The 19,419-nt window shown below is 35.6% G+C and overlaps 1 protein-coding gene across 3 annotated transcripts in view; it reads right to left on the reverse strand.

The window, feature by feature from the left end:
• Positions 1-19,419, reverse strand: part of MKLN1 (muskelin 1) — a 345,476-nt gene that overhangs the window by 78,693 nt on the left and 247,364 nt on the right. For all 3 annotated transcript variants that reach the window (XM_046020023.1, XM_046020022.1, XM_046020024.1), the window contains 3 exons: positions 13,880-13,957; positions 11,083-11,148; positions 1,465-1,577 (listed from right to left, as the gene is read on the reverse strand). In XM_046020023.1, the coding sequence (XP_045875979.1) occupies positions 1,465-1,577; positions 11,083-11,148; positions 13,880-13,957 (257 nt within the window). The remainder of the gene's footprint in view (positions 1-1,464; positions 1,578-11,082; positions 11,149-13,879; positions 13,958-19,419) is intronic.

Consider the following 19,419-nt stretch of genomic DNA (forward strand, 5'->3'; position numbering starts at 1 on the left):
CTAGCTGACAGCCAGCTGACTCTGGGACACATGAACAAGTCTAGCCAAAACCAAAAGAATGGCGCACCAATCTGTAGACTCCTCAACAAAATAAACACTGCCTGCTATATGCTGCTGAGGTTTGGTGGGTGCTTGGAATAGATAGAATGTAAGAGTAAGTGAAACAGGGGCCAAAGCTAACCATAGGGTTTAAGCAAGTGTCACATGGCCAGATATGTTTTTTAATGAACAGAAAATAGAGAGCAGATTAACAGTGGAGGCAAAAGTTTAAGAAAGAAACCACAGTGTTGGAATCGGTGCCAAAAGGAGTAGAGCAGAAAAGAATCTGAAATGCAATATTGGGTGCGAGAACTGTTGGAACTTATGCGCTAATTAGACATATTCAATGGAGGAGGAGGATTTCAGGTTAAATTCTAGACTTACTGCAAGAATAATTATAGATGCAATCAACTTAGATTTACAATAGTTTAAAAGAAATAAGTTAGGAATTTTATTAGATCTCTATTTTTGTTGAAGATACCAATAATCACTTCAGAAAATAGTACTTTAATACTGAAAGACAAAGGGCATTTTTACATATTTTCACAGGGATAACAAATAGAATTTAAGGTATCTTTGAAAAGATAAAAACTACTCAAATTAATCACTGGAATATGCTGACTAAGCAAGAATTCAATTTCCTACAATTAAAGACAGCACTGATCTTTCTGCAATGGTCATTCTACATTAAAAGCAGTGGGTTTTCAATTAGGTCTTTTCCCCTACTTTTCATTTTCAGCTCCCCATCGTTTTGTTAAATTTATTTTTCATCTTGTAATCTGAAACGACTTAGATGGAAAATACAATAAAAAATTCTATAAAGATTAGAAAAAATAAACGTATTAACATTTGCTTTATAGTAGTGTATAATTATGCACTTACATAATCCAAAGCCATAAATCCAAGCCACCTTATTCACTAAGGAAATGCTTTATGTATACATGTATTGACAGACACACACGTGAATACAATTTTAGTCAAAAATAAAATATGTATCATTTGTGAAAATTGATATATAGTCAAATAGTGAGGAACCAAAATAGTGAAAAGGTAAGGCCATTAAAAGCACATTTTTTTCCAGAGGAAATCAAAATAAGATGACTGCTCGGAATAAAAGTAGAGATGACAGGAACATGAGAACAAAAGATCATTACACAGTTGCATTTCCAACTAAAGTAGTTAAAAACTATCATTATATTTGTTACCCATTTCTGTTTTCTCTATGAAATAGATTCGTTCATGTACCGGTAGTTGAAGAACCAGTTATAGAAGCAAGAAATTCAAGAATACTTAAACCAAACTTGTTTACCACAAATTCTTCTGCCTCTACTATGGATACAGAAAAGAATACAAATCATCTAGAAAAAGAAGGGTACACCCATGCCCCTATCGTCATACAGATGGATGAAAAGTCTGAGAACTTGCCTCTTTCTCAGTGTCTCTAGAGATACATGTCCACTGGTTCTCCTTCACACTGTACGCCCAGAAGTCAGCAAGATCTTGTGTTCCATCCCAGCCACCAAACAAATAAACGGTCTCTATGAAAATTAGAAAAATATGTATAAAAAAACCCTTAAGGATAAAATTTAAATATAGGCACCCAGACGTAGCCATTGTTTTTAAGATCACTTAAGGCACATCTAAATAAGGTTAAAAATGAAATTTGTAAATGGGTAACATTTCAAAATATATACTAGGCTAGTATCTCCTATACATGGGTATATGGAAAGGCTGCTGCAGGACTACTATTTTGAGAGATTTATGAAAATACAAGTAACTAAGAGACATTCCTTGAGATTCTTTCATAGGTCTTCAGTGGGTAAGAAGAGTCTGCATTTTTTCAAGTATCCAGAGTGAATTGCATGTGCTGCCAGTTTAGGAGTTTCTGTGCTAGGCCACAAAAAATTTATACTTAGGAGCTTCTTGGCAATGCAGCTTCAGATGGTTAAGAAAGAAAGAAAGGAAGGTAGAAAGAAAGAAAGAGAGAGAGAGAGAAAGAAATTCCAAAGGAATATATGGTCTAAAATAGAACATAAAGACATCTAGCTATTTCTGAAAAAAACTTCACATTAAAACTGTTTTCCCTCTACTGTAGTATCAAAAACAATGGTTAACACCAGCTCTGATTTAAAGCTAGATACCTGAAGAATAAGGTGATGTACAGCCTTGGCATTCCCATGGAAAACTGGGGAAATCTTTTCCAAATACACTATGGTAGGCTTAACCCCTCAGAAGTCAACATTTAAGTCATCCTAGGTATCTTGAAAATTTGGTTTCTTCTAACTCTGAAATATCTATTATATCCATGGGCTGCTTCACTGCAGCAAAACTGATTTCTTGCCCCATGAATAGTGACAAGCTTTATACATAATGTGGTTATCATCCACCTCCTTCTTTATAATAGTGCCTTTCCTTTCTTCAACTATTTCCCCCCACTGAAATGTCTTATGTCTACTAGCTACACAAGCCCACCAATTATTTTTTTTAAGTTACAACATTCCCTTTTCTTTTCTTTTTTTTTAGAGATTTTATTTATTTGAGAAAAAGAGAGAGCACAAGCAGAGGGAAAGAGCAGAGGGAGAGGGAGAAGCAGACTTCCTGCTGAGCAGGGAGCCCACTGCAGGGTTCGACCCCAAGACCGTAGATCATGACCTGAGCCGAGGTCAGATGCTTAACCAACTGAGCCACCCAGGCACCCCTCTTTCTTTCCTTTTTTTAAAGTAAACTCTATACCCAACATGGGGTTTGAAGTCATGACTCCAAGATCAAGAGTCATATGCTCTACCAATTGAGTCAGCCATGTGCCCCTCTTTAAAAAAAAAGGTTAAGTAGATATACTTATATATCTATAAGTAGATATACAGTAGATATACCCTAATCAGCATGACCTAGACCTATTTATGTGGAGACGGTCATCTAAGTTAGGTCCCATCATGAACAGCAACAATTCAAAGTGCACTTAGAAATACTGTAACATCATTAAGAAAATTCTTGCCATTCATAGAGCTGGACTGTCTTTTAAGAGATTTTTGTCATATTTTCATATAATTTCAAACTCTAAGTGAATTTTCTAAGTGAAATGTGCTATTCTTTTTTTTTTTTTTAAATAAATATTTTACTTATTTATTTGACACAGAGAGAGACAGTGAGAAAGGGAGGAACACAAGCAAGGGGAATGCGAGAGGAGAAGCAGGCTTCCCGTTGAGCAGTGAGCCCGATGAGGGGCTTGGTCCCAGGACCTAGGGATCATGACCTGAGCCAAAGGCAGACGCTTAGCAACTGAAACACCCAGGCCCCCAAAATGTGCTCTTCTATGCCCAGAAGCTATGGAAATCAAAACAATGCCTCTGGGTAAGAAGATACCATTGGAACAGGATTGAGTTCTAGTGCTAACTGGGTAATTAAATCAAATACAGGCCACATAAGCCCCCTGGGTCTTAGTTTTTTCGCTTACAAAATTCAGCATTGTGGTGGTTTCTTCAGATGTAAGTTACATTAAAACCTTCTGAAGGCTATCAGACAGCATTTCTATCTCTAAAACATGCACAAAAATAAAAAAATACTCTAGTTACTAAGTGCCATAGATGCAACAAAAACAGAATTTTTGTATCCAATTCCATGACTAACTCAGTACCTAGAACTCTGGCACTGTACATAGGTAAAACAACGGCAATTATTTGAAACTGGTAAAAAATAATCATATCTCAGAGCTATAAAATAATCCACTACCATTAGTGAAGTTTAACATTCTGTTTCCCAAATGGCATGCAGTAATACCACATACTTCAAGTTTTACCGGAAAAAAAAAAAAATTGAAGAATTTTCATCTGGCTTAAAAATTATTTGCCAAGGCCTCACTGTAATGGCAATTAACCATGCTTAAATTCTGAAGCCAGGAGAGGGAGGGTATATAACTAAAATAGCAATAGCAATTGACCTTTTGTTTTATAGTGTTTCTGGGTACCCTTTGGATAAGGTTACCCTGGTTCATTAACTTTAATAACCCTTCCTCTTGGGCTCTGGGTTCTCAATGTTCTTTCTGAAAAGCAGGTCTCTTTGTGCGCATAAATTCTCACAGCAAAGAAAACCCACATTTCCACAACAGCCTCATTGATAGCTGAGCAAAATAAAATCTGGCAGAGAGCAAGCATCCCAATGGAATTAATCCAAGATGTCATTCTTGTCTTTGAATGCTTTGTAGTCACAGTTGAAGTTTAATAGTAAAATTGAATGAATCGGATGGAAACAGGACCTTTTGACATACCTGAATAAAATGCATGACAAAATTTTAATTAAATCATCTAATCATTTAAGTTAAATCATTCAGAGATGAAATATCTTGAAATAAACATGTGCAAAAGTATAATTTAATGCATAAAGGATATCAAAAACTTTTAAAGATTACAGAAATAACCAGAGAGAACTGTAGTAAGAAAAAAAGTAAGGAAAAGAGAAAAAAGAAAACATTATTTGCAACAGGGTCCATTCTCATGCTTATCGGTTATGTAACAATTCACGTACATCCCTGGGCAGTACAGTCCTCTTCAAGCAGCAGCTCTTTCTCTGTATTTTTTTCTTAAAGGCACATAGGCTGTTGTGGCTCTCCATTTCCCCCGGCACTCAGAGGAATGTTCAGTCAATGTTTTCCCAGGGCTAGTCTGAACTGACAAGGTATTACACAGAAAAGAAAGCAGACAGTCCCTATCCTCAAGGAGCTTACAATCTAATTAAGAATATAACACAAGTACATAAATCACCACAAGGCAGGGCAGATTAAATACTGTAAGAAAGGTAAAAAGCACCATCTGAGTTCAAAAGAGGGAAGAGAGTATACCTACAGGGACTCAAGAAAGGCAGTATTTGACCTATGTATGCATCAGAAGGTGGCTCTGGGGGTACCTGGGAGGATTCAGTTGGTTTAGTGTCAGACTCTTGATTTTGGCTCAGGTCATGATCTCAGGGTTAGGAGATGGAGTCTCCCGAAGGGCTCCATGCTCAGTGGGGAGTCTGCTTGAGATTCTCTCCCTCTGCCCCTGCCCCCACTCACATGTGTGTTCTTTATCTCTCTCTAAATAAATAAATCAATCTTTAAAAGAGAGAGAGAGAGAAGGTGTTCTGTTGCCAGAACGGGAGAGAGAGAGAACGTTTCAAGCATGGTAAAAAGTATAACAAAGGCAGAGAGACAGAAAAGCACATGAGAAATGTTTTATTTATAATTTTTTAAAAAGATTTTATTTGAGATAGACTGAGCATGAGTGAAAAAGAGAACAGGAGCAGAGGGGGAGAGGGAGAGGGAGAAGCAGGCTTCTTGCTGAGCAAGGAGCTGACATGGGGCTCGATGCCAGTACTCTGGAATCATGATCTCAGGGTTAGGAGATGGAGTCTCCCGAAGGGCTCCATGCTCAGTGGGGAGTCTGCTTGAGATTCTCTCCCTCTGCCCCTGCCCCCACTCACATGTGTGTTCTCTATCTCTCTCTAAATAAATAAATCAATCTTTAAAAGAGAGAGAGAGAGAAGGTGTTCTGTTGCCAGAACGGGAGAGAGAGAGAACATTTCAAGCATGGTAAAAAGTATAACAAAGGCAGAGAGACAGAAAAACACATGAGAAATGTTTTATTTATAATTTTTTAAAAAGATTTTATTTGAGATAGACTGAGCATGAGTGAAAAAGAGAACAGGAGCAGAGGGGGAGAGGGAGAGGGAGAAGCAGGCTTCTTGCTGAGCAAGGAGCTGACACGGGGCTCGATGCCAGTACTCTGGAATCATGATCGAGCTGAAGGCAGACGCTTCACCAGCTGAGCCACCCAGGCGCCGCACATGAGAAATGCTGGAAAACACATGGTCTCTAAAGTCAGGCAGATCTTGATAGAACTGTAGTTCTACCACCATAGCTGCATAACCACCACTGCTTTCCTTAACCCCTGGTTTCCTCATGGCCAAAATGGCACACCACAGCACCTAGCTCATAAAGCTACTCTGAGAATTAAATTACATAATGCATGCAAAGTAGTTAAAACTCTGTGATGAGTAAATGCACTGTTCAATTTAAAAGAACACAGAAAGTACCAGGTAGTAATAAGGTTAAAAAGACAGGTAGTGGCCAGACTGTGGAAGGGCTTAAATGACAATATAAAGGCTCTGAAATCAACTCCACAGATGTGGAGTAGCTTTAGAAGATCCCAAGCAGAGCTGTAACAAGGCCAGCGCTGAACCTGCAGCATCATAGGACTTGCCTGAGAAGGAGAAGCCAGCAAAATAGAGGGACTGGAAATGAAGTGACCAGTTAATAGCCTATGTTCAAAATGTCAAACCAATTTCATTCTGAGACTAAATGAATCAATCATCAACCAGTCAGTCGATCTGTCATTTCTGAGGCCACAAAAACTAAAATTCAACCACATTCTTTAGCACAAGTCTTTTGGGTACCAGCAATACTAACATACCCATCTCATATATACTAAGAATAAGGTAGAAATATTAACACATCAGTGCCTTTACACCATTCAGCACAAAAAAGCAGGCTTTTTATTTTATGAGTCCAACTGTAAGATCTATCCTTCTACTCTGACTCTTAGGGGTAAATCAGACTGTGCTGACTGAATAATCCTCCACAAGATGGCACACTATTTTCATAATTAAATCCATGTTTCCACCTCCAAACAGTGTAGAATACAAATACTATACACTCATACAGCATGGGCCCAATGTTAAACAAAATTTATGTGTCAAAAAGAAGAGGTAGGAGAAGAGTTAAAAGGATAGTGAAGAAGGTTAACTTATTCTTAGTTTAATATAGACACCTAGAGAAAAACAAATGAAATGGAAAAAAAGTTTTAAGAAACACAAATTTATATTCAAGATAAAAATGAAACCCTGTCAGGACATTTATTCAAGAGTTTAGTCCTTCTGAAAATACATTTGGTGAGACCTTAAGCTGACATGAGAATTTTGAAGACAGGAATGAACTAGAAGGAGAAAGCTATTTTACATGTTCTTTAACCTTACCTTCTTCAGCCGTTCCCCTGAACTCTTATGACCCAGCAGGTTATCAACTAGATTCATCTGTCTCCCTTTTTAAACAGAACTATAGGGGTGCTTGGGTGGCTCAGATCATGATCTCAGGGTCCTGGGATCGAGTCTCACATCGGGTTCTCTCTGCACAGCGGGCAGCCTGCTTCCCTTCCTCTCTCTCTGCCTGCCTCTCTGCCTACTTGTGATCTCTGTCAAATAAATAAAGAAAAATCTTAAAAAAAATTAAACAAACAGAACTATATTTTTACATAAAGCTATGATTACAAATCTAGAGACTGATCCTTTGGTTGAATTCAAATTATATCATATATTATATACACGTATTTTTTTTTTCAATATACTTTGTATTTTTTAAAAAAGATTTTATTTACTTATTTCACAGACAGATCACAAACAAGCAGAGAGGCACGTGGGGGTGGGGGGGAGCAGGCTCCTTGCTGAGCAGAGAGCCCAATGTAGGGTTCGATTCCAGGACCCTGAGATCATGACCTGAGCCAAAGGCAGAGGCTTAACCCACTGAGCCACCCAGGTGCCCCTATTCTTTGTATTCTTAATTAAGGCTGTATTTCCAGAATTCATTTCTGATAACTATATGAAAGAAAAAAGATTCAATAACTGGTAGCTAAAGAAAGAGCCAAATAGATATGTTTGTAATTAACAACTAAAATCCACATTCACCTATTTCCTTCAAAGTTTCTTTAAGGAATTTAAGGAAAACCTTTATATGGCACTGTGGGGAAAAGAGAAAAAGGAAGGAAGGAAGGAAGAAAGAAGCAAGAAAGCAAGCACTTTCATATAATGAGTACAGAACAGTCAAAGGTTCAGATTTTCATAGAAGGGCTCTACCAAGTGACAAGCAACACTCCTTTAATTTCTTTTGTAGATACCAAATACTGGGATTTTGCCTGAAATTTTACCTTTCCTGAGAGAGGAAAAAAGGTGGCACTACAGATTCTCAAAATTCAATGAGAGTTACCCAACAAAGAACTGCCTGGTACAATGAACACTTAAATTTTCATCTGAACAGACTTCCACACTGAAACAGAATAGACATACCTTTTCTTTCTGTCTGCCTACCTTATTTTACCCAGAGTTGAAGAACTGAAGTGGAGAGGTGCCAGGTATAGGGATTATACTCAATAATACTGACCAACACGTGCAATAGGACAAAATACATTTCTTCTCTACCATGGTATAAATGATAGAATTCACTTAGGATGACAAAAAGCTCTGAAAATTAAATAGTAAAATTTATGCCATCAAGTACTTTTATAAATTGTTGCTCTACCTTTAGAGTTGTAGCAAAATGGAAAAAAAACTATAAAGGTAGGAGGGGGAGTAAATTTAGCTACCTTGTATTTTTAAGAAAACAAGATACACGAAATACCGGGAAGCAATAATTGCTTGGAAATACAAGCCACTTCAAAGATGAAATGAAGTTTTACATAGTGAAGGTCTTCTTAACTTTTTGAGTTAAGAGTCCTTTTGATGATCTGAATTCATAGATTCTCTTCCTAGAAAAATGTACACACAAACAAAATTTTGTATATAACTTCACCAGATTAAGAGCCCTTGCTCTGGAAATCCTTAAAATGAATACTTAAAATAATGACTGGGTCTTTCTACTATGTTTCACTACTCTGGCATCAGCTTTATAAAGATAAAACTTCTAGGCTCTTCAAACTCTGCTTGGGGAAAGTCATTCTTTACTACTAACTCCATCTAATCCTTATCAGCAAAATTCTAAATTTTTTTTCCCTACAAATCTTACAAATATATTTATGGTTTCCCTTCCTCTCTAAAATATCAGTGAGGACAACACAGATAAAAGATGAAGCAAATATACTGAAATAACATTGGTTAGTTAAAATGTGGGATTATGGATCAGTTATTTTTTTTCCCTCAACACTACTTTTCAAGTTGTTTTAAATTATTTCCACTGTGAGAGTCTGTCAAAAACACAAACCAAGGATTAAAAAGGTCTCTAGACTTACATAAAACTCTCAACAAACCAATCAGTATATACAGTATAGTAATACTGCACATAAAAATACAATTACATAAATAATACATATATTATATACAAAATACATTATTTAACACTCCCCAAAACTTATTCTTCCCATTTTTTTATCATCATTATAACTCATTCATGATCAAAAAGTCAGTGGTAAAGTCAGGATTCAAACCCAGGTATGTCTAACACATATACCCCCTTCTCACAAACTAAACCCTCAACCATTATATTTGATTGCTATGTCAGTAAGACTGGACTAGAAAAAGTTCTCTCAAAGATTTATAATGAATATGATCTCTCTGAAGATGACTAAGATCAACCTCATGGTAGCAGTTGTAAGAAGGCTCTGGTATAGAAATGATAAAATAAAGCATATGAAAAGACCTTGGTAACTGAAGCTATTAATAGTTTTATAATAGAAATAGAAGGATTTGTAAAGAACAAATCTAAGATACTCCAAATTCTGCTCGGCACGCAAATTAAATTCAGAAAGCATCAAATGTTGCTCAAAAGAATGCAAAATTCCATATGACATTTAACTTTTCTATCTTGATTCCAAGGTAACGATAACTACAGCCTTAAAGAAACACAGTCTATATACCAGAAAAGAGTAAGTGGAATCATCAAAAATTTTAAATATATTAGAATATAACCAACAACATGGAGCGCCTGGGTGGCTTAGACAGTTAAGCGTCTGCCTTTAACTCAGGACATGATCTCAGGGTCCTAAGATCCAGCCCCATGTTGGGCTTTCTACTAGGAGTGGAATCAGCTTTTTCCTCTCCCTCTGCCCCTCCCCTGCTTGAGCTCACTTTCTCTCTCTCTCAAATAAATAAAATCTTAAAAGAAAAAAAAAGAATTAAGCCTATGTGTATTTATTGGACTCTCAGAAGAAAGGATGCCTTAAAAAAAAAGAAGAAGTAAAAGAAAGGATGCCTTAGGTTCTATAGCTGAGTTAACCTGTATTTGTGGGAGGGAAAGGATTTGGGAAGATAGACCAACATTAATTAGGGGAGCAAGTTCAGATGCCCTAAATGAATCTCTTCTACAAAGAAACTAGTAATACTCCTAAACCAGCTCACAGGTTACTATACAATTTTAGCAGTTAATTTTCAGAGAGATATCGTAACTTCTCTCCTTGTTACTTACAGAACATTTGTGAAAATACATTAATGTTCAGAAGATCATTATCTGCATTGTGATTAAATTTTATTCTTATTTCATGATGTGAGTCAACAAAAATTACTCCTGAGGCATTATAGATCAGCATAACACAGTAACAGAAAAAGTAAAAGTAAAATATTACTTGAATGGATATTGGCACTCCCTGAAGTAAAGTATTCTAAAACCAAATAATAAAGTAAAATTATACTAAATTCTTATTATTCACTTTTCCAGACAGTAACTTAAAGCCTACTATAATTTCAGCAGTAACCTCTAAATACAATGGTATCTAAGCTGTAGAAACCTAAGTAAAATTTTTTGTACCAAGATACAGATAAAGTCTAAAAGATGAAAAGAAGTAGGTAAAACAAATTATTTATAGGTTTGTGAACAGTGTTAAGCAATTAGTGAATTTATCAACACTTAAGCTACTTAATTTGATATATGCTCTTGAAAAATATCTTAATTCCCCTTCAGTTAATTCCCAAATTACGGCTTTAAGATATAAGTGCACTGAAAAATCCAAAGATACTCCACAGTTTATTAAAAAATTCGAACATATATAAACCCACACACACTCACAAAGAGAAAGGGCTGCACATTTCTTTGAGGTTACCTAGTTTCAATTGTGCAGTAGCCTCCCTTCCCTCATGTGTTACTACCTTGTTTATGTTAAACCTGTGACTAATCTCTATTTTCTTTGCTACTTGGTTATACGGCTGGTAACATTTCACCTCTGCAATGAATGGAGGAAGTATCTTTGTGCTTAGCTGATATTTTAGAATGCATAATTTTTAAAAGTATTGGTTTCCACTGCAAATATTCCTTACCTGTTTGAACATCAATAACCATCTGATGGCCCCCTCTCATTCCTGGTCGGTTATCCTCTCCGTCACCTGAAGAAGAAACAAGTATGTTCTTTAAAAAGAGTAACACAGAATAACTGGAAATCCAGAGTAACTGCATTCATAAGTCTGCAATGAGTAGTAAAATTAACACACATTTATTCTTTCAATATTAAAAGCAAATAAAAAGCTCAAAAGAAATAATATAAATGTTTATAATAATTATCCTGCTCTTTTTTCCAATGCATTCAAGCTATTAATGCAATAAGAAACTATTTTTAATATATTTATGACCAGTGCCATATCAGCAAGGAGGTAGGATATTCCACAAAAACATAAGACAAAAAACTCTAGACAAATGGCATGACAAAGTGAAGGTGGAAAGCAGTTACAGAATTAGATCTCAGGTCTATATTCCAACCTAACTATACCTAGTATAATGAGCAGTTTTAAAGTTCATACAACTGGGACGCCTGGGTGACTCAGTTGGTTAAGCATCTGCTTTTTGCTCAGGTCATGATCCCAGGGTTCTGGGATCGAGTCCCATATTGGGCTCCTTGCTCAACAGGGAACCTGCTTCCCCCTCTCTCTCTGCCTGCCTCTCTGCCTACTTGTGATCTCTCTTTCTGACAAATAAATGAAAGATCTTTAAAAACAAAACAAAAAAAGATTTAAAAAAAGTTCATACAACTAAGCTACTGAAAACCAACATGTTATCAAGTTTTGTATTAATTTATATTATCACATAACTTACCAACGATTTTGAGTACTGAGTGAGAAGTTTAAGATTTACTTCCCTTTGATTCCTATCCATGGTGGAGCTTAACAGGCAGTTTGAAATATGATCAGGGAAACTTTTAAACTTCTGTAGAACTGCTGTTCAACTTGTATTGAATCTTACCTTATATCAAATCTTAATATAAACAAAGATACAACTTCATTTCAATGGTTCAACAAATTGCAGGATTCTAATGTCTGTCCTGATATAAAACAGAAAACCTAGGGTTTTCTTTATTATTCCCCTATTAACTGAAATACAATACTTTGGCTAATTTCCATGTCTCAGCTTTCTCCTAGGTAAAACGGGGACCATCCAAGTTTTTACTAATTTCACTGGGGTACTATGAAAAATACTGAAATGTCAGTTCTTTTTTTTTTTTTTTTAAAGATTTATTTATTTATTTATTTGACAGACAGAGATCACAAGTAGGGAGAGAGGGGAAGCAGGCTCAGATGAGCAGAGAGCCCAATGCGAGGCTCGATCCCAGGATCCTGGGATCATGACCTGAGCCGAAGGTAGAGGCTTTAACCCACTGAGCCACCCAGGCGCCCCTGAAATGTCAGTTCTTATATAGAGAAAATATCATGTCAAACTGAAACATTCAATCCATTATTACTGTATTCAAAGACTTCTCATTCAGAAGTTCTCCGTAAATTCTCCATTCCAATATAGTTAAGATTTCACTGCTCGTTATCACTGACGTTTTATCTTTGTCTTCCTTCTTCCCCCACATTGCCACTTTCAAGAACAGAATAAGAAACTAAAATAAATTTGTCAACATGTTTGCATTTTATATATTTAACCCATTAGTTTTCAAATACACAATTATAATCTGTCTGCTGCAGCATGTATTTCTCTGACAAATATTATCTCAAAAATGACTGATAAAGCAGGAGAAATGATGTCTGAATAACAGAAATTATGGAGGTTCATAAGCAATTTTCTCTAGAATATTAATGTTTAACAATATCAGGGAAGACCTTTCTCCCAATTTAAGAGAAGTGCTTAGCAATTTATGAAGACTGTCAGAAAAAAGCTAAACATCCACAGAATTGCCTTCCCTTAATGCAACTAATTGCACTAAACAATCACTACACTTTCCACTACATTAACATCTGGCAAAGCAATGAGTCAATCAAGAAGTGACAAAAAGGGGCGCCTGGGTGGCTCAGTGGGTTAAGCCTCTGCCTTCGGCTCAGGTCATGATCCCAGGGTCCTGGGATCGAGCCCCGCATCAGGATCTCTGCTCAGTGGGGAGCCTGCTTTCCCCTCTCTCTCTCTGCCTCCCTTTCCACCTACTTGTGATCTCTGTCTGTCATATAAATAAATAAGATTTAAAAAAAATAATAATAAAATAAAATCTTTAAAAAAAAAAAAAAGGAAGTGACAAATACTTTCCTCTGTATGAAAAATGGATCGGTGGAGAAGACTATGCGCTAGATTAGATTTTAAGTTTTGATCAATACCGTCCTAAGGTCAACAGCTCAAAGAAGGAAGCATGAGTCCCAGGGTTTAAGGCTCCAAACTCACTGTGGTGCTCAATGTAAATCCCTCAGAGAGTTACCTGTACCAGTATTTATTTTTATCAGGGTTACTACACTAGTTTTCATTCGTATCTGCATAAAAAGTTCCACAGATTTAGAATAGTATGCTCCAATTCTACTTTCCTCATAAGCCCTGTTCACTTCAGAGAGCAATTCTGCAAAACTGAGGGTTTATCAGGAACACATCTGGCATTACAACACTAAGCCTGTAATTTTACAGTACCTCTATAAAAGCAGTTTATGAGGGTATTCTGTGTAAAAACTGTCCAAAAACAAAAAGGTTTCAAAGGAAAGTTTAATATAGTAAACTAACTCCGTCATCTAGTTAAGGAACCTATGTGTTATGTTAAACACTCCTGTTTCCCAAACAAAGTACTGTAAAACTTGTGCTACCCTGGGAAAAATGATACTGAGCCATTAAAACAACACCACTCACAATCCAGAAAACAAGACTTACCTTTGGTGCTTTTCGGAATGATTTGACTCCATCGTGGCTTATATTCCTGTTGGCTGATGTACTGATTGAACAAACCATCTGCAAATATCAAAGAATGACAGACAATTATTTATACCTTAACTGGCTTTCACTTTTTGTTATAGCAAAAAAGATAAAAAAGCCTTTATTAACAAGGGAAATTATTAGTATGTCACTAATACACTAAACAACAGCACATTTTCAGAAAATGTATCACTTCAGCTTTCACGCTATCTCAAATATATAAAGTATTCATTGACAAAATCATGTAAATAAACTGTTTTAGTGGCAGCTCATACTAAATTTACTATGTTTTCCCCATTTTTGTCATGACGAATACAAGAAAACTAGAGAAGAAAATGAGTGCCTCCTACTGGGTATTTAAAGATACAAATGTAGTGATCCGAAGGTGTGGGTGCACCCGAATGTTTATAGCAGCAATGTCCACAATAGTCAAACTCTGGAAAGAACCTAGATGTCCATCAACAGATGAATGGATAAAGAAGATGTGGTGTGTATCTGTGCGCACGCGCGCGCGCACACACACACACACACACACACACACACACACACACACACACGGAATACTATGCAGCCATAAAAAATGAAATTGTGCCATTTGCAATGATGTGAATAGAACTAGAGGGTATTATGCTAAGTGAAATAAGTCAATCAGAGAAAGACAATTATCATATGATCTCTCTGATATGAGGAATTGAGAGACAGGGCGGGGGGCTGTGGGGGGTAGGGAAGGAAAAAATGAGACCAGATGGGATCAGGAGGGAGACAAACCATAAGAGACTCTTAATCTCATGAAACAAACTGAAGGTTGCTGGGGGGTGGGGGGGGTTGGGATAAGGTGGCTGGGTTATGCACATTGGGGAGGGCATGTGCTATGGTGAGTGCTGTGAAGTGTGTAAGCCTGATGATTCACAGACCTGTACCCCTGGGGCAAATAATATATTATATGATAATAAAAAATTCAAAAAAAAAAAAAAAAGGAAAAAAGAAAACGAGTGCCTCAACAACTTTGGTCTTTGGTCTAGGCCCTTATATTTTCAGGAAAAACAAAACTAATTGTTTAAAGTGAAAATTACATTTTGACATAATTTTGAATACAAAACCACAGAGATAAAAGTAGCAGTACCAGTATAGTAACATATTTACTGAATACGTACAAAATGTTAAAATTCACTCTTAGTTAAGACAGACTAAATATGACTTAATTAAAAAAAACAACTTTATGAACTAGGTATTACAGATGGGGAAATGTGTGTTTAGGGATATTAAGGAACTTAACCAAAATCATGCAGCTCTTAAGTGGTAGGCAGGGACTCGTGTTTCACTCTGCTTTACTTCTGAAATTATTTCATCAATAAATTCGTAGTTTACTTCTTAAGAGGGGTTGTTACCCTAGCTGCCATAGTGGTTACAGAGACTGAACTCCCATATAATACCTATTTCATCCCAAATAATTATCAAGCCCTAATCCCATGCCCCTCAACAAAGATTAATTTAAAATGGTGTGAACCCCAATTCTGGCTAATGTAGCCAATATTTCTTTTGCTTCTAAATAAACATGCTAAGAAAACAAGTCTACTTTTATTCTTCTGGGAATTTTCCTATCTGTATGCAATGTACATAACTGCTACAGCCAGTCTGTACAGGTATGAGGATGAAGTCATTTCAATAATGATGACAAAGCAGAGAGGAGAAACTGGATCACTGAAGTGACCAACCATGAAATCTACCTCTGGACTTGTTATGTTATATAATAACATATTCTTACTTTTTAAACAAGAGTTTCCTTTTACATGAATCCATATAGAGTATAAAGACAAATTTACTATAAATTCTATCATTTGACTCTGATCTCAATCTGAAAAAAGGTTTTCCCTTCTGCTTCATTTAGTCCCTAAACATAAATACTTTCCCAAAGAATGTGTAAGTAAAACTGTCTGTTCACAGTAAAACTTACACACTTGCCACGGACTGTGTAATGTACAGACATCTCCCTAATGAGCGCCTCCTACTGGGTATTTAAAGATACAAATGTAGGGACCGTGAATTCTAAACCGTGAATTCTAAAGATACAAATGTAGTGAATTCTATAACCGTAATTCTGGGTAATTACGAAGCTCAGCTGCAACCATAACCTTTAGCTTTCAAGTCTTTTCAAATGGCTTTAATTGAAAACTTCCATCCCATCTACTCCTCTAGCCCTCCTCTAGGACTTCAAAATTTTTGCAGTAAGAAAGTTCTAATATTCTTCTTTCCTTCTGAAGTTAGCATTCAGACAGTAGCATCTGTATTTTAATTATTATAGTAAGGAGAACAAGTAGATTCACAACTTATTTTAGTAAGAGAGTTTCATAATCTACTCCCCCGTGGGCTTTTCTGATAATTCTCGCTAGTCCAGATTACTCTGACCAATACTCTCCCATTACAAGAACTGGAAAACTTTTTTTTGAGATAAAATTAACAGGGGTTCCTGTTAATAATGATGATAGTAAAATATGAATCATAAATTTAGAATTCCATAGACATAAAATATAGTAACTGAATTTTGTTCAGTTTTAAGACAGACACATAAAAATAATCCTTTTAAAAAAACAAACAGAAGACACAATTATTTGATAAAGATAATGATTTTAAAATATGCATTAATTCTACATAATGGCTACCTGAAGAGAAAGAATAAAGTAAAAGACAGGAATATACGGAGACAAGTAGAAAACTAAGAAAGACAAGGAAACTGCAGACATGAAAAATAGAAAGCAAAAATACAGAAAATTAGAAAAGTCATAAATTTCATATTTTTTAAAACAGTAACCAATTGCCATACTACCTAAGTCTCTGATTCTAGTTATAATTAGCAATACAACTTTGATAAGTTCCTTATCTGTAAAACTTGTGTTTAAGAGTTGGATAGGGCCAGAGGTTCCTTCCAAATTCTGGCACACTAAGATTCTACTACTGTTATAACCAATATATTTACTGGAATTATGTGTGTCTGGCCAATTTTACTTTATGTTCATCTTAGGTAAGTCTTCATCTCCTCTTTCCCCTTAAGCCTTACAGCACTATTTGGAAAGAGAATTCATAATCCACTGGGGAAATTCTTTTAAGAGTGATCACATCAACAGTGCTATTCAAATGAAGGAACCCATCCTTGATCTTTCAAGTCGTTCTGAATATTGCAAGTAAAATTAAATTCTCTGATTGTTTCTTCAACCAATCTTTCTCTTTCTTTAACCAATCCCACCCTTACTAACCTAAAAAGCTTACAAATACTCTACCCATCAAAACCTTCATGTTGTTTTTGTTTTATCAAACACAACTGTCCTAAGAAAATATAGTGTCAGTAATTTTCGAAGTAAAAAGAACAAGCTTCCCAACATTATATAACTTCTGTAAAATAATTTGTAAATGCACACATAGACATACAGGTGGAAAAAAGTAAGACGCTGCCATGTGTCAAAAATTTAAGTGATTTTCTTTGGTTCCCAGGATTAGGAAGATTTTTTTATTGGGGGTTTTTTCTTTGTACTTTATTGTTTTCCTAAATTTTTTTTTTTTTTTGCATTGAGTACTGCAATTACGAGAAGCCACAAAACAACTTATATATGAATTATTTTCAAACCTCAAAAGATACTTTGTAACATAGTTATTGTAACATATTGTGACATAAGCCATTTTCAGACTTTGTTACCCCTGAAATGTCCATTCTTCACAAATCACTAGACACATCCACATTTCTACAATCAGTGCTTTATACATTAACATTAGCTTGTTTTTCACAAGGACAAAGAGAGCCAAATGTGTCCAAAGTTTATTTATAGTCAGGCTTGCAGAGGATATTACTCGTAATATTTAAAATACTGGCTACTCCAAATTTAAAATATTAGAAATTATGATAGTCTTATTCTAGGTAGATAAAATTAATCTTTCCTGAATAATGGACAGTCCAATAGCACAACATCAGATATGCTCAGTATATAATAAAAACTTAGAGTAGGGGGAAAAAAAAAAAGGCAGGGAATAGGGGCACTTTCCTAGTCACGTGACTGACAGTTCCTCGGAGTCATCTTAATGTTAGTAAGTATCTTACATTAAAACAAACTGCACATAAAACTTCTACTTCCAATAAAGCATATTCCTAGTATATAATGACACCATAACAAGGCACACCATTTTGTAGCCAAGCAAACATTTGAAAAAAATTAGGGAACTTTAAAATTTGTCTCCCTCTCTCCCTAATGAATTCCTTTTGTCTTCATAATTCTAAATTCTAAATTCTAAAAGACAATAATTCTCTTTGATGTCTCCTCCCCTTCTGTGGAGACTCTTAAGAAACATGAAGAAAATTATTCAGATATAGCATTATCAAATCTGGAAATAGCCTTTCAAAAAAGATCTTACCATAGAAAAAAGAATTGACTTTTACTGAGTACCAACTATGAGCAAGGCACCACAAAGGTTAAACTAATTTACTCCTTAAAATATACCTATACAATGGTGATTATTAATTACTGCAAAGGTTAAAAAATTAAGGTTCAAAGAAGTTAAGTAACATGCCCAAGGACTCCCAACAAAAAGGTATAAAGCTCAATTTCAAAGTCTCAAATTTTTTCAACTCTCCAGAATAAATACAAAGATAGATTATATATATAATGGATTAACACACATTTAACAGATTAATTTTTTTTTTAAATCTAAGATAAAACACTGTAACAGACCTGGATAAATTTACCTAATCAACAATACATGAAAATAACCAAGAATTTGTTTGGAAAAGAAAACTTGCCATACCAGCTCATTCTACTACATATTAAACAAATCCAATATTAAAAGATTAAAAAAAAAGAGTTGAAAAAAATTATTTATGTTTCAAGGGAAGCAATGTAATCTCCTCCTAAATGAAGACCTACTGCTCCTGTGGCTAAAGTTTACTTTTTATGTTTCATTTCTTCTCTGGAATGCTGGTTTGCCACCACTCTAGACTCCTTACTTACTGAAGCATTTCTGTTGGTTGGAAGTGGCGCAAAAAAGCAATGGCTTTTTTGAGAAGCTAGCTATTCTACCAAAAAAACCCAAAACAAACAAACAAACAAACCAAACCGAACACCTCTTCTTTTGAAAGAAACCATGGCTTAACATAAGACAAAAGCTAGAAATCTATAAATTTCAGCCCTCTCACATCCCTCTACACTCCCAACTATCCAACTCTATTATCAGCTTATTGACATTGACTCATGTTATAATATTAAGTCATCTAACCACTCCAAACAAAAAATATTATGACTTAAAAAATACATATTTGCATTTTACAGAGAAACATGATAAATTAAAGACAACTCTCATTTAATCTATTCTAAAATTCATTATTGTTTCTTTTTTTTTTTTAAGATTTTATTTATTTATTTGACAGAGAGAGATCACAAGTAGGCAGAGGCAGGCAGAGAGAGAGGAAGCAGGCTCCCCGCCGAGCAGAGAGCCCGACGCGGGACTCGATCCCAGGA

Source organism: Meles meles, chromosome 10, assembly GCF_922984935.1.
Source record: "Meles meles chromosome 10, mMelMel3.1 paternal haplotype, whole genome shotgun sequence".
Taxonomy (NCBI): Eukaryota; Metazoa; Chordata; class Mammalia; order Carnivora; family Mustelidae; genus Meles; species Meles meles.